Raw genomic sequence first — 20,865 nt, forward strand, 5'->3', positions numbered from 1 at the left:
TCATGATAATTTGCACTTGAATTTCAAACGTTTTGTAAATAAATGCTAAGCCCTTTGTAGGTATTTTGTAAACAACTTTATGGTTACAAAAAACAAAATATTTTTTCTAAAGTCAGTAAACTATTGTATGGAAAGAAGACAGCTTTTCACCAGACAACACAGAGATTTTCTTAGTTTCACAGCGTCAACTAAAGAATTTCAGATGAAATTAATACCTATTTCAAAATGAAATTGATTATATTTTGACAAAAGCAGACTTATTCTGTCAGGTGAGGACAGGTATTTACTCACCTGAGCAGTTTACCTTTAATCACTAAGGATTATTATGTAGATATGATAGATTTAAGGTACAGAAATAATGGCATTAAAATTCATCTCCACAATAGCCAAGGCAATATTAATAGGTGTAACATAAATTTTAAATAGTAGAATGTCTGTAATTTATTGTAAAGCTTAAATAAGATATGATCTATATTTTGGAAGAAACACTGATCATGCAGTATATATATAGACTGGTTATCTGTTTTTCTTTAATTCATGGATTGATCTTTAATGTTTCTTGGTTTTATGAATTTGTTGATGTGGTTCACAACTACTTCTCATATTTGTTTTTTTATATACATGTAGATTAGACAGTCATTTACAGTTGGGTTTTCTGTTTGAATTGTTTTGCACTATAGTTATTTTGGGGTCCTTTATAGCTTGCTGTTCATGACATGTGAGCCATTAAGGCTACATGTTTTTAAAACCATTCTTTGACCTATAATGGTTTACTTTTTACATATTGTGATTTTGATGGAAAGGGGGAGGGGGTGATACTTTAAATTTATAATGTTTTTTATAACATTAATTATATTATCATACTAAAAAACATTTCTCTTTCAATCCATGCAGGATAATGTATTTCTTTGTTAATTTTCAGCTTAAGAGTGGTATACACAGAAAAGATGAGGTCAAAGTACGCAATATCCTAGGAACCATCAAAGACTTAGCTGTTATAAGATCTATTGATGAAAAGGTAATTAGAAAAACCAGAACAGAAAACAACCATTATATTGGCCACCATAATCAGTTCAGACTTATATTTGTACCTGTCACTGGATGTAAAGCAAACAATAATCAACCAATTTTAACTTAATCATGGCAGCCAGCATTCATCATGCTCATTCTAAATTTCCTTAAACTAAACCTGTGCACATTTTTTTTTATTGTTGGTGGTTGTTTTTTGGTTGTTTTCCTACACACATTATCATATTACTCCTTCTTAAAGGTCAAGGTAAGGTCTCCAACACAGAGTAAGCTATAAAGGGCCCAAAAATTACTAGTGTAAAACAATTCAAACACATTTTGAAATATTCAGAATTCAACACCAGAAAGAGGCCTAAATGAAATTAAATTGTCAGATCAATGTAGTCTCCCAATCTTTATTTATTCCGATATAGTCTTAAAATCAAAATATTAATCAATAAGTCGTTTAAGGATAGTACAAATGACTTTCTTATTAACCCCAGTTTATTGTTTTCTATCATGCAACAAAGTAATCTAAAAACATGTAAGATTCTTTTGTCGATTAGATTATTAATGAGAAATTAATTAATCAATATTTATACTTAAAGTTAACTAACAAGTTTTCAATGCCAAGGAATTGTATACTTTCCTGCCAAATTTTTAAAATCCCCATGGGGGTTTTGTGTGCAAGATGGCTGTCATAGTCATAAAAAACCTTCAAGGAGGCCTTCAAATACATTTTAATGCTGTTTTTTTGGCTTCTTCATACTTTTGTAAGCCTAAAGTCATTGTAAAATAATTGTTTTTGTTTCAAATTGTGGACAAAATTGCTCTTTCAAAATTTCAATTTGGAGCCTCCATGGGGGAAATCCCCTCAAATCGTGACAGTTGGCAGGTATTTGTATATATAGCTAGATCAAAGCTTTTTCATTGAAACTTTCATTGATGCATATGTTCATATTCAAATTATGCTATAGGTTTCTGAAGAGCACATTATATTCCTTAAAGTTTATAGAGTTGGATGTTTTAAGGTGGTACCCAACACTTTCACTAAAATTAATTTGGCTCGTTTAATTTTCATAAAATTTGGACAATGTATTTACTTTGACCCTAACAAAAATATAAAAATTTCAAAAATTTTGAACCAACCGTTTTGTCAGAAAAATTACACTGATTATATAGCAGTTTGACAAACACCAATTTTGATCATTGAGAAGCTTAACATTTTTTTTACAACACGTAATTAAAACATTTAGCTGACTTTACAGAGTTATCTCCCTGTAGTGTTAGGTACCACCTTAATAATTTGCAACATTAGCTATAGCTGAAAGTGTGATTTTTATACGGCAACAGAGGCATTTAATCTTTAACTGTCCATCCTTCCCTCCTTTCCGTTTTCCTAATTCCACACTCTTAAACTTGAGTTTGTTTCATCCAAATTTTATAAAACTCATACACAATGCTGAGACTTACAACACACATACAGAGTTTTTTATGAGTTTTGTGAGTTTTAATGTTCTAAGGTTATGCTCCTTTTTAGCTCACTGATTTGAAGGAACTGTGAGCTTTAGCCATCACTTTGTGTCCGTCGTCGTCTGTTGTCGTCGTCGTCGTCATCGTCATCATCCAACTGGTGTAAACTATTTCAAACATCTTCTCCTCTGAAACTACTGAACCAATCCCAACCAAACTTAAGCTGAATAATATAAGGTATCTAGAATAAAGTTGGTATGACCAAAATTGTCAATTGACCCCTTAAAGAGTTATTCAGCTCTTTTAGGACAATTTTACACAATTTGTTTATCATGTTTTCTAACTTTAAAAAATCTTTTCCTCTAAAACTACTGAACCAATTTCAAAAACTGCATTTTCAAACACTTATTAAAAAACATTAAACCAAAAAAAAAAACCAAATTACAATGAAATTGGACACTTAAACTCTTAAACAAAAGATCAATGCCAAAAAATCAAGGTGAGCGATTCAGGCTATTGAGAGCCTTTGTTAACTTTAAAAACTTCAAAGTTTGAGCTAGACATTTGTTTCCTCAGACGCATTCTTTTTCTATTGAAATCCTTTGTCTATTCCCCAATAATTTAATGTTGGATGTAAAGCGTCACCTTATAGGCTGACGTTATTTTGTTATCAGCCCATAGACATAATTTAGTCATGTGACCGTGACGCCATCAACGTTTTTTCATGGTTTTCCACAGTTTAAAATGGAATTTAGAATTAAATTATAAGAAATGACTGTAATATTTTTTCTGTCTATTCGAAATAACATAAAAAATGTGATGCACACTGTTAAATAACCAGCTACGCACGTTATTCAGTGTGCACCAAATTTTTTATGTTATTTTACATAGACAGAAAAAATATTACAGTCATTCCTTAATAATTAAGAAAAAACAACTTTATTGTTTCAATTGGATTAGCATATTTTCCAACTGCCTCTTTTTTCCTCATACATGTCATATGGCCTTGAATTTAGGTCACTTTAAGAGCATATACCATAGAAGTAATTTGATATATCATTATGAGCAATACAATATAATCTTAAATATTTCTTCATTTGAATTTGAATTAATCTGGTGTTAATCTTTATGACCGTACTTATCAACTAAATTCAAAGCTAGTTAAATAAAATCTTAATCAAATTCAGACGAAAGTAAGTTTGCTTTGTTTAACAAATATCATTGATAATTTCAATTGAGTGCTACAAATATTGTTTTATATATCTTACATATGTTATATACAACATAATTGAATTCTATAGAAAATGTCAATATTTAGTAAATTAAATATTGGGATATTGTCGTACAATTTGTGGAATTCAAATTGAACTGAAAATTTTAATCATCGGCTAATTGATTTTTGTGGTTTCGTTATTAGGTAAGTTTTTCTGTTTCTAAATTCTTCTTTATTCAAACCTTATTTAAAAAGTTTGCTATATTTAACATTTAATTATGTTACCATGAAAAAGGTCAAAGACGTTATTATACTTGAAAGAAATAAGTTTAAGGTCATATTGTATTGATTGATTGATAAATGTTTGCTTAACATCCAGTGGCAAAAATGTAAGCATGTTCAGGACAAGAACAAAATAACAATAAATACAATAGGTAGATCCTGTCATAGTGGCATTCTGGGATGAAGGTTAGGGAAATTTGGATGTCCAATGTATAATATAGGTAAAATGGGTAGGGATAGAAATTTAGCCTTGCAACAGGCCACCTAGAGACTCCTCTTTGAGATGGTGCAAGGGTTCTTAACCTGCAGAGCATGACAAGTTCACTATAGGGGGCATATGGTTATGTTTACATTCCAAACAGCCAAACAGACTTCACACTAGTTGTAAGAAGACTGCAAAAACTATTTTTATTATCCACTCAATCTTTAAGATATATATCATATTCAAGGATCAGAGGGCCATTAATGTGCTATGAGTAAATTGTTAAAGTGCCAAGAAATTTACTAAACTGATGTCTTAACAGTTGGTGAGACCCATCTTTACCATTTTGTTTCTTACCTTTTCTGAATTTACACCCTTATTTTATTCCACCTTGTTTTTTCTCTAATCTAATTTTTTTTGACAGTACATCATATACATTGTATATTTTTTAAGAATACAGAATATTTTTTTACAACTTTGAACATGTTAAAAGTGACTTCTTTGACAATCCTAAACAACTAACTAAGTTGTATAGTTGTACGGGTTAAATCACAGTACTATAAATTGATTAGTTCCACCTCTAAGATTCAAGTTTTGGTAGCTAGTGTTTTACCCTTGACCTACATATGTACCCTTGCATCCTTAACACTTTATTATTATAGGTAAAACTATTTTGTCTAATTGGATCAGTTAGAAATTTACCAATTTTACCCCGGTAAAAGTTCAATTTTCTCATACTCTTTAAAGATATATGAGGTATTCAGTCTCTTAAAAGAACCAATTATTCTAACATACTATCAAAAGACAATCAAAATCCATTCAAAATTCAATAGAAATTTGAGCTTGTTTTGTGTATCACATGATGTCAATAGTTTTAATATAAATCTATCATATTGTTTTTAAATCTACTTCGATTAAATTCAATAATAGGTCACAAATGAACTGATTTATATAAAATATCAATATTTTAATGAATTTTAACATGATAACAAATGCGCAATAAAAGCATTTAAATAGATGCCTTTTTAATTCTCTACTTTGATTTTTAAATTATTGGATCAGCCATTCGTGTGAAAGGTTTGTTTCAGTTTTGTGAGATAATTGATTTGTTGAATTTTGATACAGTTAATATCAAGTGAAATAGATTTCATTTTATTTGGATTTTAAATGTTAATTCTTAAATTGACTGGCTAGAGATTTTTGTTCATTGTAAATTATTCATCAATTTGTACAGAAGGTTAGTTGGTTTTAATAATTTTATATATTTTTATGTCATCTGCAGTTTAATTTTTCATTAGAGGGAAAACGGTACTATTTTTTCTGCCATAGGCGACAATATTAACATTTTCTAAATTTACCACTTTTTAAGATAAAAACCTTTATAAAACAGTTATATGTTGTGTTAGTACTTTATTATTCTGTTTTAAAAATTAAAGCCAAATAGTATCATGACCAACTTCCAACGTTTATGTTATCCGTGCCCACCGTCATTTTGCACCAAATTTATGAAATGTTAAAAGTCTTTTCGAATAATTCTATAGAAAATATTTCAATATGTTTCAAAATTTATATTGTAAACATACTCACTGCAGTTATTCATAGATAAATAAAAAAATGTATTGTACCCTTACATCCAATCATAGCGCTCCTAATTTGACTTCCTTCACCTGCCTTGGGTACAAAAAAGGCCAACCTAATGCTGGGAAAATGTAATAATACCGTTTTTCCTAGAGGAAAATTTGAAGAATGTTTTGATTTAAAGTCTAAATCATTCTGTTTGTTTAGTAGTGACTTTCACATCTGCAATCTATGTTATGTGGGGGAAAGTTGCACACATATACTTATAATGTTTCAGTAAGTTAATTATGAAGAGCGGTGAAAAGGGGGGTTATCTGCATGGAAGAACATGAAATAAAATTGCCATTTCACAATGAAAAAACAATAAAAAATTTCCTGCACGTTGATCAATTACTTGTCACGGATTTCACGAAACACAGTAAATATTGTAACAAACCCTTTTTAAGGCTGCACATGAAATAAAAATGGCAAAACACATTGTACGAAAATTACCGTTTCATCCACCCTCTATGAACATATACTTTTTTTTAACAATTTTGCAATGAACAGAAAAATTATAGATTCCAAGTCTCCAGCTGAACAGTAATGATTTGTAATGTTTTTGTGCTTTTTGTATTCCTCCAATACTTTCATGACCATGATGACTTTGAACTACAATTAGATTAGTGGGGTATTGGACTGATGTTGGTTTAACAGTTGGACAGCTATACTTGTTTCATCGAATTATCTTATGAACCATTTAACCAATTATTTTCAAACTTTATATTGTTTGTTCTGATGAGAAAGTTGAAGTCAATTTCTTTTGGATGATTTAAACTGCTCAGGAGTTATGGCCCTTGACAATGGTGGGAAAAATCATTTGAAGTCATTTGCCTACAATGATTATGAGAATTGATCTACCACAGTTTATCAGACTTTAATATAATTGTTATGAATGACCAAATTGCATGCATTTATTGTTTAGATTTTGTCATTTTAGACTTAAATGAGATTTTAAATTTTACGATTTTGAGAAAAATTCCTGTTTAATTCATTTAAAATATTTCAAAATGCGAGTTTAAATTATTGCATTTTTCTTTTTCCGTAATAATAAAAGCCTCGCAATATTTTTATGCCCCACCTACGATTGTAGAGGGGCATTATGTTTTCTGGTCTGTGCATCCGTCCGTCCATACGTCCGTTCTCTTTTGGTCAAGGTAGTTTTTGAAGAAGTTTAAGTCCAATCAACTTGAAACTTGTACACATGTTCCCCATGATATGATCTTTCTAATTTTAATGCCAAATTATAGTTTTGACCCCAATGTCATGCTCCACTGAAAATAGAAAAGGTTAGTACGAAGTTCAGATTAAAGTTTTTGGTCAAGGTAGTTTTTGATGAAGTTAAAGTTACATCAACTTGAAACTTAGTACACATGTTCCCTATGATATGATCTTTCTAATTTTTATTCCAAATTAAAGTTTTGACCCCAATTTCAGGGTCCACTGAACATAAAAAAAATTATAGTGCGAGAAGGGGCATCCATGTACTATGGACACATTCTTGTTTGAATTTACAGTATGTTAAAACTGATTACAAAATGAAGGTCATTTTTCACTTTTACCATTCAGGACTTATAGCCTGTCAGTGCTTTAAAATGACACTAATAAATGTAATAAAAACCTGCTTTGTTGTCATTTTGACATTCTCTTGCTATATTTCTTTGGATTTAAATTATCAACAGAAATAACATAAAAATGTCATTACAATCCAATATAGTAAAGGGACAATTTGTTTCAAGTTTCAACAAACACATATCAACATTAATCTAGTTTATTTTCTTAAGCTGAGGATAGATGTAAAATAGAAAATCAATTTGTTTAGATTTGAAATTGATGTATTTTTAAATCAAACTGTAAAATTCTACATTTGAAAAGTCATTTGGTGAAAGTATTCAGTTTAGATAGTTTCCCCTGAATTAATAATTTTTTTATATTTTTGTCAAAGGGTCAAAGTAAATACTTTGTCAAAATTTTAAGAAAATTAAAAGAGCCAAATTAATTTTAGTTAAAGTGTTAGGTACAATGTACCACCTTAATGTTCTTCTTTGAACATGCTCATAGCCATGGTGAGGTCAGCACCTACATGACTTATGATGATCGACTATATAGCTAGGATTGATTGCCAATATCCCTGAAAAAGGTTGTGGTTCTCTCCTGGATTTCCAGTTTCCTCCACCCATAAAAAATAGTCCCCACTATATTGCCAAGAGTTCTAAAAGGAGTGTTTAACACCATTGAAACACTCAAATGAAAATCAATTTAAAATTAATTGAGACTATAGAGAAACCAGATTTTATTTTTGACAGAATTGTAAAAAAACCCACATTAAATTTCAACATTCTATTTGTGAGTTCATTTACTATATGTAATATTATATTCCATTTCAGTTTTTCAATACCTACAACAACATCGATCCAGTGAACTTTGCCATTGAATGTGGAGCAGAAAAAATTGCAATTTATTTAGTGGAGAAATCTTTTCCAACAGACAGACTCTATCAGGTAATATTTATGAAATTCAATAGAAATTTGGTGGAATATAAATGAAAATTTAATAGAATACCAATCTCCTGTTTTTGATTTTAGTAGTCCTTGGTAAAGGTTCAAGTCATTTAAATTAATTTTGTAGTTATGTTTGACTGCACATTATCTAAATAAGAATAGGCAGATGTGGTATAATTGCCAATGAAACAAATCTCTAGCAGAGATTAAATAACATTACATAGAATTTAACACCCACAGGTCACCATACGGCCTTCAACATTTAGCAAAACTTATACAGCCTAGCTATATATAATAGGACATAAAATTACATATGTAAAACAATTCAAAAGGGGAAACTAATGGCCTGATATATGTAAAAACAAGGAATAAAATATGTTGCATTTCATTTTTTCAATTAATTTAAAAAAAAATATCAAGAATTTAGGCCACGGTTTTTTAATTTGTTGGTTTACGGATTTTCCCCATAAAAAAGTCGGGTCGGTAGGTCGGGGAAAAAAAGAAAAAAAAATATCTTTCAAGACAGAAAATATGCAAAATAAATATATATTTCACCTTTCTAACATGCTATTTTGTCATCATTTCTTAAATTTTAGTTCGATGAAATATTATAGCTCAGCTGTCATAAACATCGCATGACATTGTCTAATAATTTCCCGTAAAGAATGGGGGTGCACGGACAAAGACGAAATTAAATCGTCATTTCACAAACAAGAAAAACAGATTCGCGTAGCTCTTAATCAATTCCAGAAAAATTTGGTGAATAATGATCTTCAAGCACGAAAACTGATAAAGAAAAAATGTAAAAACGTCGTACGAAAATAAGTTTCAACACACGTGTCAAAAAACGCAATAGACTCGTCCACTGGAAAAACGAGAATATTGGGTTAATCTGATGTCATGCATTCCCGTTTGTTATCCAAATGCCGATATTTTTTTTTTATCTATGAAACAAGAAAATTCCAAATGATCAGTATTTTAACTTGATATCCACATTTGGACAAGTCTATTCCTATGAGATGATGCATCTTACGGACTGATGACAAATAAGTGAAACGAACTTATTGTGTAAGTGGTTTTAAACACAGATTTCGTTCCGCAAAATTATTTGTGCAAACGACATTTCAAGGTCAGTTATAATTGATTTGTCTATTTTTAGAACCGTAAACTGGAAGTTCTATTTTTTGACAACAGAAAGTGTTATCAATTTTGTTAGTGATTAATGCATTTCATTTCATAAAAAAAGAATATTTTGAATTATTTTTCATGGATAATGCATTTGTTAGGGTCGGCGGAAATAAAAAAGCATGAAAAGTCAATTTTATTTTTATTCTGAAAATCGGCAAAATCGGGTCGGCGGATCCGTAAACCAACAAATTAAAAAACCATGGCCTTAGGATTAAAGTATTTATGGTATGAAACAGTTTGACACTAAGAGGAAGACTTTAAATGAATGGTTTATAAAAACCTTTGAAAATGTAATTTATTTATTTAGCAAGAATTAGTCCAATGTGACCAGTGGTGTTACTTTGACCATGGAAATGACCGATGTCCAGCTATGTATGATGCTGCAGATAATGCAATCAATGCTTACATGCACAAACTGAAAAACATTATCCAAGCCATCAGAGAAGGAAAACGTAAACCAGGTGAAGGAATAACTTCCCCTTATATCGAGGAAACAGTAAAATCAGAGAGTGATAAGATGGAACCAGTCAAACAAGAAAAGGTAGGTCATGTAATTGCAGATATATGTATGATATTAAATTAAATATTTTACATAATCAAACTTTTAGCTAGAATTTTAGAGATGACTCCTTCTTTAAAATATGAAATACTATAAGAGACAAATAAAGTCGATATTTGAAGTTTCACTATTTAGTCACCAAAAATGTTCCTTCATCCAAGCATATCTTGGATGTGCAGGATGAAGGTCATTCTTAGAATATGAGCCTGAGGCTCGAAAGTAATGAATTAGCTTTACTTCTCTATGAGGGGTGAAGCTTACATATAATATCTCTGTTTAAAGAAACAAACTATATAACCACCTATAGCTGGCCAGTGACCTTGACCCTAGTATATAAGCACCTGTTCCATAATAACTTGTCATAATTTAAAGCAAGTTTGTGTCGACCAAATATAAAACCCAGTGGAAAAGGGTGGGTCTGACTGATAATCCCTAGGGTGGGAATTAATTACTTTCGAGCCTCAGGCTCATATTCTAAGAATGACCTTCATCCTGCACATCCAAGATATGCTTGGATGAAGGAACATTCTTATTCATATTTCGCCTTCGGTCTCAAGTAATGAATTAGCTTGTTTAAAGTGTAGACACAAACTAAAAACAATTTTTATATAAATGCCAACATTTAATAAAGGATAAAAATCACAAGATCATCCAGTAACTACAACTGAAGAAAAGTGTTTTAGTACTGATATTATTTACTTTCCTGTTATAGAACTTGTAAAAAGTTTTACCATATGTCCAGACAAAACTGTTGCCATAATGTCCTTAATAGAACATCCTGAAGCTAAATGCACTTATGAAGAGGTTCCTCCAAATGAGTTAACCTTAAAACCTCGGATAAAATTAGAACTCTCTCTAACTATCTAAACTTTACGAAAAGACTTAGATGAATTCTCTCACCTATTTTGTACACAAAACATGATAAATCATTGTCTTAATCAACACAAAGTTTTGGTTTATCAAAACCTTTGATCACCTCATTAGGTAAACTAACTAACAGATCTAGTATTTTTCAAAAACTCATGTATATGAAAAAATAAAGTGCCATGTCTCTGAATGAAAGACATAGAATGTAAATCTACAGCTGATAAAGATAGTACTTCAAGGCAGATGTAGTCAAGGCAAATAAAGACACAAGTATAAAAGACAGTTTCAATGTTAAATACTCCAATGAATATTAAGAACTTAAAAAAGATAGCGCTAAATTCATCTCCCAAGTGAAAGAGTATCTAACTCTTCAATTGCAGATTCAGGTTTAAGCAACCTTCCACAAATACATGTAGTAAACAAACAAATTCAGTAAAATCTATTTCTTAAAGGATAAAGTCTGTTTCAACATAGACCAAGAAAAATTCACATTAAACATGCTGAATATGAAAAGCTTGTGTTTTACAAAAATTTCAATAATCCGTGACTAACATCCTTTTTAGATGGTGATAAGGAATTGGTTCTCTAATTGAACACACCAAATAATGAAATTTCTCAAAAAAATATTGATAATGCTTGATTATAGATGCATGGTCTCCAAGATGAAGTGTAAATATATTTTACAAATGATTCTGAAATCTCCTGTTTATATTAAAGTGATTTCTGAGTATAATACACACGTTTTTACCCTACTGCACAATCAACCCTTCAGGTGTTGGTTCACTTTAATTTTTTACAATATACAGTTAAATTAAGTCTCTTCCTGACGGAAAGACATTATCTTCAGTATGTAACATTGTTACTAATTTTTATGCTTAACAGTTTAACTGGCAAATAAATTAAAATTGGTCTTAGCAAAGAAAACCAACTCTGAGCAAGCCAAAAAGGATAATCAAAAGAGCCTTCTGAACTTTATCACTAATAATTTTCTTTATAAATATCCCCAACAATGAAAAAGATGGGAAAATATAAGGTCATAATTCTGATCATGAAAATAAAAACATCTCTGAAAGGAGCTTGTTGGTCAAAAGACAACGAAGTAATTATCTACAGATTGAAAATGAAACCGTAATAACAACAAAACAAATATATCTTCTTTCAATTGACATCCTTTTGAATCTGTAAATCTTTTAGACATATGATAAGCATCAAAAATTTTCTTACCAGGAATATAAAGAGCTGTGATAAAAATGTTCTTTCTTGAACACCAAGCCCAAATAATGAAATATTTGTAGTAAGCATGTTAAGTGACAAAGAGGTTACACCTCCTATTGCATAATAAAAGCTACTGAAATTGTATCTTCTGATTGTATAACTCTCTGTGACTAAAACTTTTTCTCCAGAAGAATATTATAGCCAACAATACTATGAAATCTATATGAAATGAGTGCATACTCTTAAAGAAGCTCCGTCTACCAACAGAAACATTTTCTTCAAATTTGGATTCCAAATCCTTATGTCAGAGGAATCTGGTACAACCCAAAAACTTATTTGGATGGGTCTATAAATCAAATTTTTAATTTCTGATTTTAAATTGTTAAAAAATTTCACCTATTGATGATAATAAACACTGTAACAACTATACAGTGTTTCAACATTATTTCTCGCCATGTTTCTGCAATGTAACATTCCCATGCATGCCACAGATACTGCATTAAAAGCATTCATCACAAGACCAATAAATGATGTAAAACATCTATAATACCGTTACACAATTCTATTTAAAAAGAATTTCCCAAGGGAGATAATTTTACCATTTCTCATCTGTCAGAAAAAACTTAAATAGCTCAGTATCAATAATGAGACAAAGGAAAACAATGTGCTTCCAAGGAATGAGTACCAACTTCTCAAAATTTTTCTGAAGCACAGCTTATCAAGCATTTGCACCACTTCTTCTGTATTCACAATACAATCATCTAAACTCTGATCCATAATAAAATAATCATCAATGTATAAACTATAGCATGTATATACTTCAAGTGACATTATTTCATAAATACATAGACAGGTTTTAAAACCTTAGTAAAAACTCTTGATGCAGAAGCCAATCCAAAACAAAAAAACATAAATATCATATCAATGTCTTTTCCACATAAATCAGGAAATTGTGATATAAACATAAATGATACTTAAATATGCATCTGTGAGATCTATAGATGTTAGCTCTATCTATATATATATATATATATATATATATATAGATAATTATTCTAAAGAATTACATCTAAACAAAAGATAAATGGTCCTGCTCCAAATGCTGATAAGCCACAAACTTAGTTTGTTTTAATTTTTCAAATAGATACAGGCCTTGAAGACCAATCTTTCTTAGGAACCAAGAAAATATAGGAAATAAACTGATTTTCCATTGATCGATCAACCTTTTAAATAGCTCTCTTAGCTATCAATTTTTGGACTTCTGAAATTAATTCATCCTTATGAAAGGTGAAATGTATTTAATTCAAAAAGGATAAACCTTGTGGTACATCATTAAAAATAATTTTATAACCATTTCTTAATAAATCTAATATCAATAGATCATTAGTAACATTTTCCAAATCATAATATTTAAGTTATCTACTGTATATATAGCAACTGGTTGAGAAATGTGACCTCTTTGAGATTCTCTGTTCCCTTTTTGGAAACGTCTCCCTCTCAATGAAGGGAATTGCCTACTACATGTAGTATAGTCGCCCTGTTGACCAACAGAGCCTCTGCAGTTAAAAAACTGATATTGCCTTTCCCATAACAGCTGGTAGTAAATTAATTGCTAGACCTGGAACCTCTTCCAAGGAATCTATAATTTGCTAAGAATCTTTGTATAAACACTAAGTTTGCTTTTTGCAATCATAACTAGAAATGTGATAAAGCAACTATCACAACAGAATTACAAATAAGTTTTATCATCTAAATATTTCTGAGCATCTCCTATGGGTTTAACCAGAAAACCATGGTAAAACAAACAAATATAATTTTACAATAAAATCCTTGTATTATCAAGATCCAATGGCTCATTCCTACAACAAGAAATAGCAAACTCAACAATAGGGGTGATGATCAACCCCTTAATAAAGTATCTCTGGGTTTCCTGCATCTTTGAAACCACAGAGTGGGCCTGTCTAGGCATTGCCATTTCGATTTTTTAATTATCCTAGACACACTAGGATTGTCACAGTTCTCAGTGTGATAGTATTTCCTCTAAGAACTTTATATATTCCTGATTTTATCAAAATCATGATTAAACTGTTCAACAAACAGGATGAGATAATGGACCATTAATCTCACTAAAAGAAGCCTTAAAGGCTTCTGAAAACCTTAATGCAGGATCAAAAGACCTTAATGCAGGATCAAAAGACGTATCAAATTCAACTCCGGCTGGACTATCATCAGCCATGGCACATACTCCAAAAGGAGGTACATACACCGTATCAATTCAGTAGATAAGATCAAAATTTAGAACTAAACCTTCATTAAAGTAAGCCTCTAATGGCAAAAATTCAAATATAGCAGCAGGTTTCTCTACAAACTCTGCTAGAGTTGAAGGCAGTGAAACTGTCTCAAACCTCATGATTCATACAGGTTCTTTAATACATTAATAATAAATAGTAAATGTATCAATATACATGCCTATCTAAATCTCAACAGCACTTTCGTTAGAAACAATCACAAATCAAGTAGATTTTGAAGTTATACAAGTAACACTAGATTTTAAAACTTACTTTTTACAGGTTCTGTTGCTTTGTCAATTATTTCCAATTGCCATGCCATTATGATCTATTATAAAACTACTAGGTTTTATAACTGTTTAAGAAGAGGATTTATTCAAAATACCTCTTGTATTCCTATTAAATTTATCATCTTTAATTTCTAAAACATTCCAGAGGTGATGAAAATCATAACCATCACCCTTGTAAGTGTAAACATCATTCTAAACATCTTGCAAAAACAATACATTTGCATAAACAAATTCAGCCATTTTAATACAAAAATGTGTACCTGTGCAGGTAAAACACGTGTAAATTGTGAAAAGTACTCACGACCTTCAGATGAATAGAAATACTTTTAAATATCTACCTGTTTAACAAACAGGAGTATGAATTAAGTAACAAATGTGCTATTAGGCAAAAACTTAATGAATATATAAAATTGTCATACATCGTAGACAATAAAATATTTAATTAATTTCCATGAACACTTGTCATACATCGTAGACAAGAAATTTTTAAATTCATTTCCATCAACAATTGTCATACATCGTAGACAATTGAGGAATTATTATTTGTAAATAACAAAATAACATTAGAACTTGTCGTACATCGTAGACAAGTTAATGTAACTTTAATAACTTTCTGCCAAATTTAAGATAAAAATAAAATAACTAAAAAGAACTTATGTGAAGTGTTCACTTCAACCCTCTAGAAAAATAATGACAAGTTATTATGGAACAGGTGCTTATATACTAGGGTCAAGGTCACTGGCCAGCTATAGGTGGTTATATAGTTTGTTTCTTTAAACAGAGATATTATATGTAAGCTTCACCCCTCATAGAGAAGTAAAGCTAATTCATTACTTGAGACCGAAGGCGAAATATGAATAAGAACTGTAGATTGTTTAATATTCGTTGGATTCGAATTTTCATGGATTTTGTAGGAACAGTGGAACCACGAATTAAAATGCTCGACAAATTTCAAACTTTCTGAAGGAATGAATACAGACTTTGATAAAACAACAAAATTAAATATCCACGAAAATGCAAGTTTTTCTCAAACCACGAAAATTGATACCCACGAAAATAAATGTATCCACAGTAGCCTACTTAGTTGTTGATTGGTTGATTGGTTGTGTTAGGTGACTTTTGACACTATTGGCTATTGTGTGGCAGGCAGTTTTTATTGGCTGAAGAAATCTGAGTTCCAGAAGAGAACCACTGACCTTATGCAGGGAAAATGACAATTTTACATACTGTGGATTCATTTATTTTTCGTGGGTATCAATTTTCGTTGATTGCTGAAAACTTGCATATTCGTGGATTTTTGATTTCGTTGTTTTGCCAATCTCTGTATACAAAGCCTATTGAAAATATGATATTTGTTGAACATTAGAATTCGTGGTTCACATGTACCAAAGAAACCAACAAAAATTAGTATCCAACGAATAATAATGAATCCAGAGTAGTTAATTAAGATTGAAGTCCAATGTCACAGAAACATGCAGGATTTGAACTTTAGGCCCTTTGTTTAATTAACCTTTGAATAAACCTAAGTAGTGCATTTCAACTTTCAATTCTAGGATATCATTTTTACAAAACTTCAACATTGTAGCCATAAAGGGAGTTCCTGTGGGAAATTATATTGTCAATATATATAGAAGTGCAACCGCTAGCTTTACAATTAATGTTGTAGCAATAGTGAATATGAATTGCTGTAGTTTTTGTTGACTTAATGTTTTCTATCAATAAAATCACCTTATCATTACATGTTATATTTAGTTTCTGCACATGAATTTCAACTTATGGGACTTGACTCTGATTGTTATTAATTTCGCTCTGTTTGCCCTAATGACATTTGAAAAGCAAATGTTGGTTTAATTATTTTGTTAAACTTTTCTTGATAGTTCATTTTCTGACAGTTGTATCCAGTATTTTACTTTGAAATGATCAAATTTAAAAAGCAAACAATATATGGTTATAGAATATAAATAAGAAGATGCGGTATGATTGCCAATGAGACAACTGTCCACAAGAGACCAAAATGACACAGAATTTAACAACTATAGGTCACCGTACGGCCTTCAACAATGAGCAACTCCACATAGTCAGCTATAAAAGGTGGCATAATGACAATTGAAAAACAATTTAAATGAGAGAACTAAGACTTTCTAAGATGATTATAAAAATTAAAATACAAATCAATGTAACATCTTATATACCATAAATTCTATTCTGAATCGTAACTTGATGCTATTATAGATAAATTATTGATTTAGTGGAATGAAAATGTATTAAGCTTCTTTAAGATTAGAATAATCTGCCGTAGTATTAATCATACAATTCAGATTCCTTTATTCCAATCAGATAAACTTGATAGAATTGCTATGTTTTAATTATCGTCTAGGAACCATATGCACATTTATGTTATTCTGAAATGCATAATTGATGCTGTATTCAATATCAGGAGAATTTTTGCTTGTGATTTTTTTTATTATTATCTTCTAGGAAGCATATGGCACATTTACTTTATTCCTTAGTACAAAATTGATGCTGAATTTTATCTATTGGGAGATAATTTTTATTTTGAACACGATTTTGAAAATTTGCTATAAAATCATCTGCATAGTGTAAATGGAATATAAAATAGAATTTCTGATGGAAACCTTTTACTCTTGGTTTGCAGCGCAGTCAAATATTCACGTAAATTATAATTTTTCTGTACAGATATTACCGCAATTTTCCAATAAATATTCATGAAACTTGTGACATTTTTGAAACAAGGCATTAAACTTAGAAAGCTATTCAGAATTCTAGATTATTTAAAGGTGTTTTATAAAATCTTGAATATTGTTCATTAATATGTTAATTATTTTTCAGCCTGGAATGCCAATTTTCACACTACAAAAAGAGACTGCAGTAGAAGAAGCCAAAAAAGTTATAGAGAATTATGGGAAAAATTATGTGTCAAAGGTATATTGTATTTTACGTTATAATATTATGTGCATTTTTTTTACTATGTATTATTGGGGATACTTTGCAGAGTTTTTTTGCTGTAATTTTTTGAAGAAAATAAATTTCCAAGTATTTACAGATACAGTTGATTTGTGTTGCCAAGGTAATGTATGAGACTGTATGCTCAGGTTTCCTAGCTTTTTTGAGTAGATACAAATCTGTGTTGCACTGCAACACCTATATAGCTATGAATTAGTTTCAGATCATATAGTAATATAGAAAATTGTAAAAATGAATTTTGATATAAAGGATGTGACATGAATTTTTTTTTCAATAATTATCAAAAGAGGACTTTTTTTTCACAGTCACCACAGAAGATGAATCTAAATATTCATGCATCGTGTTACATGTGATTTGAGTAACAGTTTAACCAAAAAATCATTTCAATTATTACAAAATTAATGAAACATGGATTCTGGAATCTGGATGACTGACCACTTAAACATAATAGGAGATTTCTAATATAACCTGTTATAAATCTGTATGAAATATATACATTTGAACTTGGCAAAATAATTTCATGTTATTTCATAGTGTTTGTTTTTCTTTTATTTCAGGATGGAAGTACCCTGTTTCATTGCTACATAACCAAACCTAAAGTTTATTTCTATGTGTTTGCTGCTGCAGGAGTTCCTGTTAATATACAAAATAGTGTAAGTCATCATAATGGTCAAGTTTAAGGATGATAAAATTGAGAATGGAAAAAGGGAATGTGTCAAAGAGACAACAACCCGACCATAGAAAAAACAACAGCAGAAGGTCATTAACAGATCTTCAATGTTGCAAGAAATTCCTGCACCAAGAGGCGTCCCTCAGCTGCCCCCTAAACAAATATATACTAGTTCAGTGATAATGAACGCCATACTAATTTCCAAATTGTACACAAGAAACTAAAATTAAAATAATACAAGACTAACAAAGGCTGACTTGGGACAGGTGCAAAAATGCGGCGGGGTTAAACATGTTTATGAGATCTCAACCCTCCCCCATACCTCTAGCCAAAGTAGAAAAGTAAACGCATAACAATACGCATATTTAAAATTCAGTTCAAGAGAAGTCTGAGTCTGATGTCAGAAGATGTAACCAAAGAAAATAAACAAAATGACAATAATACATGAATAACAACAGACTACTTGCAGTTAACTGACATGCCAGCTCCAAACTTCAATTAAACTGATTGAAAGATTATGATTTCATCATATGAATATCAGGCACAATCCTTCACGTTAGGGGTTTAGTATCATACCATCATAACATACCATTTGCCAGAGAAAATATGTCAAATTCAATTTTCTCTCGTAGAAAATTTTGTACATTAATTTAAGAAAGTTAGAAAAAAGTGAACAGAATTTACAATGAAGCCTGCTAAAGAGGGAAAATGTTTAGTTGTCATCATAGATTTTAAAATTTGTGAGTTTTCCCATACATTTTTTGGTTCACGTGGCTCAAAGGTCCAAGTGAGCTTTTCTCATCACTTGGCATCCGTCGTCTGTCGTCCGTCATCCGTTGTCTGTCGTACGTCGTTGTCTGTCGTCGTCCGTCGTTGTTAACTTTTACAAAAATCTCCTCTGAAACTACTGGGCCAAACTTGGCCACAATCATCATGGGGGTATCTGTGTCCGGTGACCTGGCAAACCAACCAAGAGGGCCACCATGGCCAAAAATAGAACATTGGGGTAAAATGTAAATTTTGGCTTATAACTCTGAAACCAAAGCATTTAGAGCAAATCTGATGAAGTAAATGTTTATGAAGTCAAGATCTATCTGCCCTGAAATTTTTAGATGAATCGGACAATTGGTTGTTTGGTTGCTATGCCTGAATTGGTAATTTTAAGGAAATTTTGCCGTTTTCGGTTATAATCTTGAATATTATTATAGATAGAAATAAACTGTAAACAGCAATAATGTTCAGCAAAACTGTAAACAGCAATAATGTTCAGCAAAGTAAGATCTACAAATATGTCAACATAGACCAAGGTAAGCAACACAGACTCTTAAGAGCCTCTAGTTATGTCACAATGCTTATGTTATTATGTCACAGATTGTTTAATTATGTCATTTTAGCAGATTGACTTGGGGTCAACAGGTTTAACTCATTCGTAAAAAAACAAATCAAGATTGGTCTATTATTATAATGATATCTGTATGATTTTTTTTTTTCAGGAAGGGGATACAGCCTTACACATGGCTGTAAGAGCAGCTTCAGTAGATGCTGCAGAAGCCCTGTTACAATGTTGTGCTGACCCAACCATCAGAAATAAGGTTTAAATATAGACTTATGCTTAAAACCAAATAAATTCTATGAGTTTAATTATTTTTGTTGGTACCAAGTTTTATGTGGATGGAAAAGATATTGTTTTTATGTAGATAATTGATTTCATGGTTTTCATCTTCTTTGACCCTGACAAAAATATAAAAATTTCAAAAAAATAGAACCACTAGAAAAAATTTAGCTGGTATATAGCAGTTTGACAAACACTATATAAATTCTAATTATTGAGAAGCTTAATATTTCCTAAATAATAGAAAGTGATTAAAACGTTGGGCTGATTTTTTCAAGGTTTTCTCCCTTTAGTATTATGTACATACCACCTTTAAAAATTGTAAAAGATTTGAACACTATGAATGATACTAAATCCACAGCAGAAGTATAAAAATTTGATAAACAAAATCGAATTCTGTATACTTGGTTGAGTATCCTTGAAATATTGCTCCACCTGACAATGCATGTAATAATTTTCTATTTTTAACTGTAGATGGGACAAACCCCTATAGAAATGTCAGATAATGATACCATTACAAAATTGCTCAACAAATTCAAGGTAAGATTCCTGTAGTATAAGATATAAATCAAAAAATTAAACTAAGTGAAAAATTGTGTTTGAATTGAGAATTATTATTCTTACAGTTATATTGCATATTAGAAATTGGACAGACTTACAGTACTTGCAACCTTAGGCGTTACTGTTTGACGTGAACTTGACTGATCGGTGAATGATCGGTGACGGATGTTTGACTGATCGATGAGTGATCGGTGATCGGTGACCCATAGGATCCGTCAGATAAGTCAAATAACCTATGTAAGAGTTACCCTGACAACTGTCACCGATCGATCAGTAAATTAAATTTATGCACGGATCGGACGGATACGTATATATTTAAAATTCTTATGTAAAC

The 20,865-nt window shown here is 30.7% G+C and overlaps 1 protein-coding gene across 1 annotated transcript in view; it reads left to right on the forward strand.

Annotated features, from left to right (window-relative positions):
• The window catches only part of LOC143083468 (uncharacterized), a 53,648-nt gene that overhangs the window by 7,706 nt on the left and 25,077 nt on the right, over positions 1 to 20,865 (forward strand). Inside the window, exons 3-9 of the mRNA XM_076259734.1 lie at positions 923 to 1,018; positions 8,183 to 8,296; positions 9,792 to 10,025; positions 17,554 to 17,646; positions 18,246 to 18,341; positions 19,852 to 19,950; positions 20,445 to 20,510. Coding sequence (XP_076115849.1) covers positions 923 to 1,018; positions 8,183 to 8,296; positions 9,792 to 10,025; positions 17,554 to 17,646; positions 18,246 to 18,341; positions 19,852 to 19,950; positions 20,445 to 20,510 — 798 coding nt within the window. The remainder of the gene's footprint in view (positions 1 to 922; positions 1,019 to 8,182; positions 8,297 to 9,791; positions 10,026 to 17,553; positions 17,647 to 18,245; positions 18,342 to 19,851; positions 19,951 to 20,444; positions 20,511 to 20,865) is intronic.

Source organism: Mytilus galloprovincialis, chromosome 7 (genome assembly GCF_965363235.1).
Source record: "Mytilus galloprovincialis chromosome 7, xbMytGall1.hap1.1, whole genome shotgun sequence".
NCBI classification, from domain to species: Eukaryota; Metazoa; Mollusca; class Bivalvia; order Mytilida; family Mytilidae; genus Mytilus; species Mytilus galloprovincialis.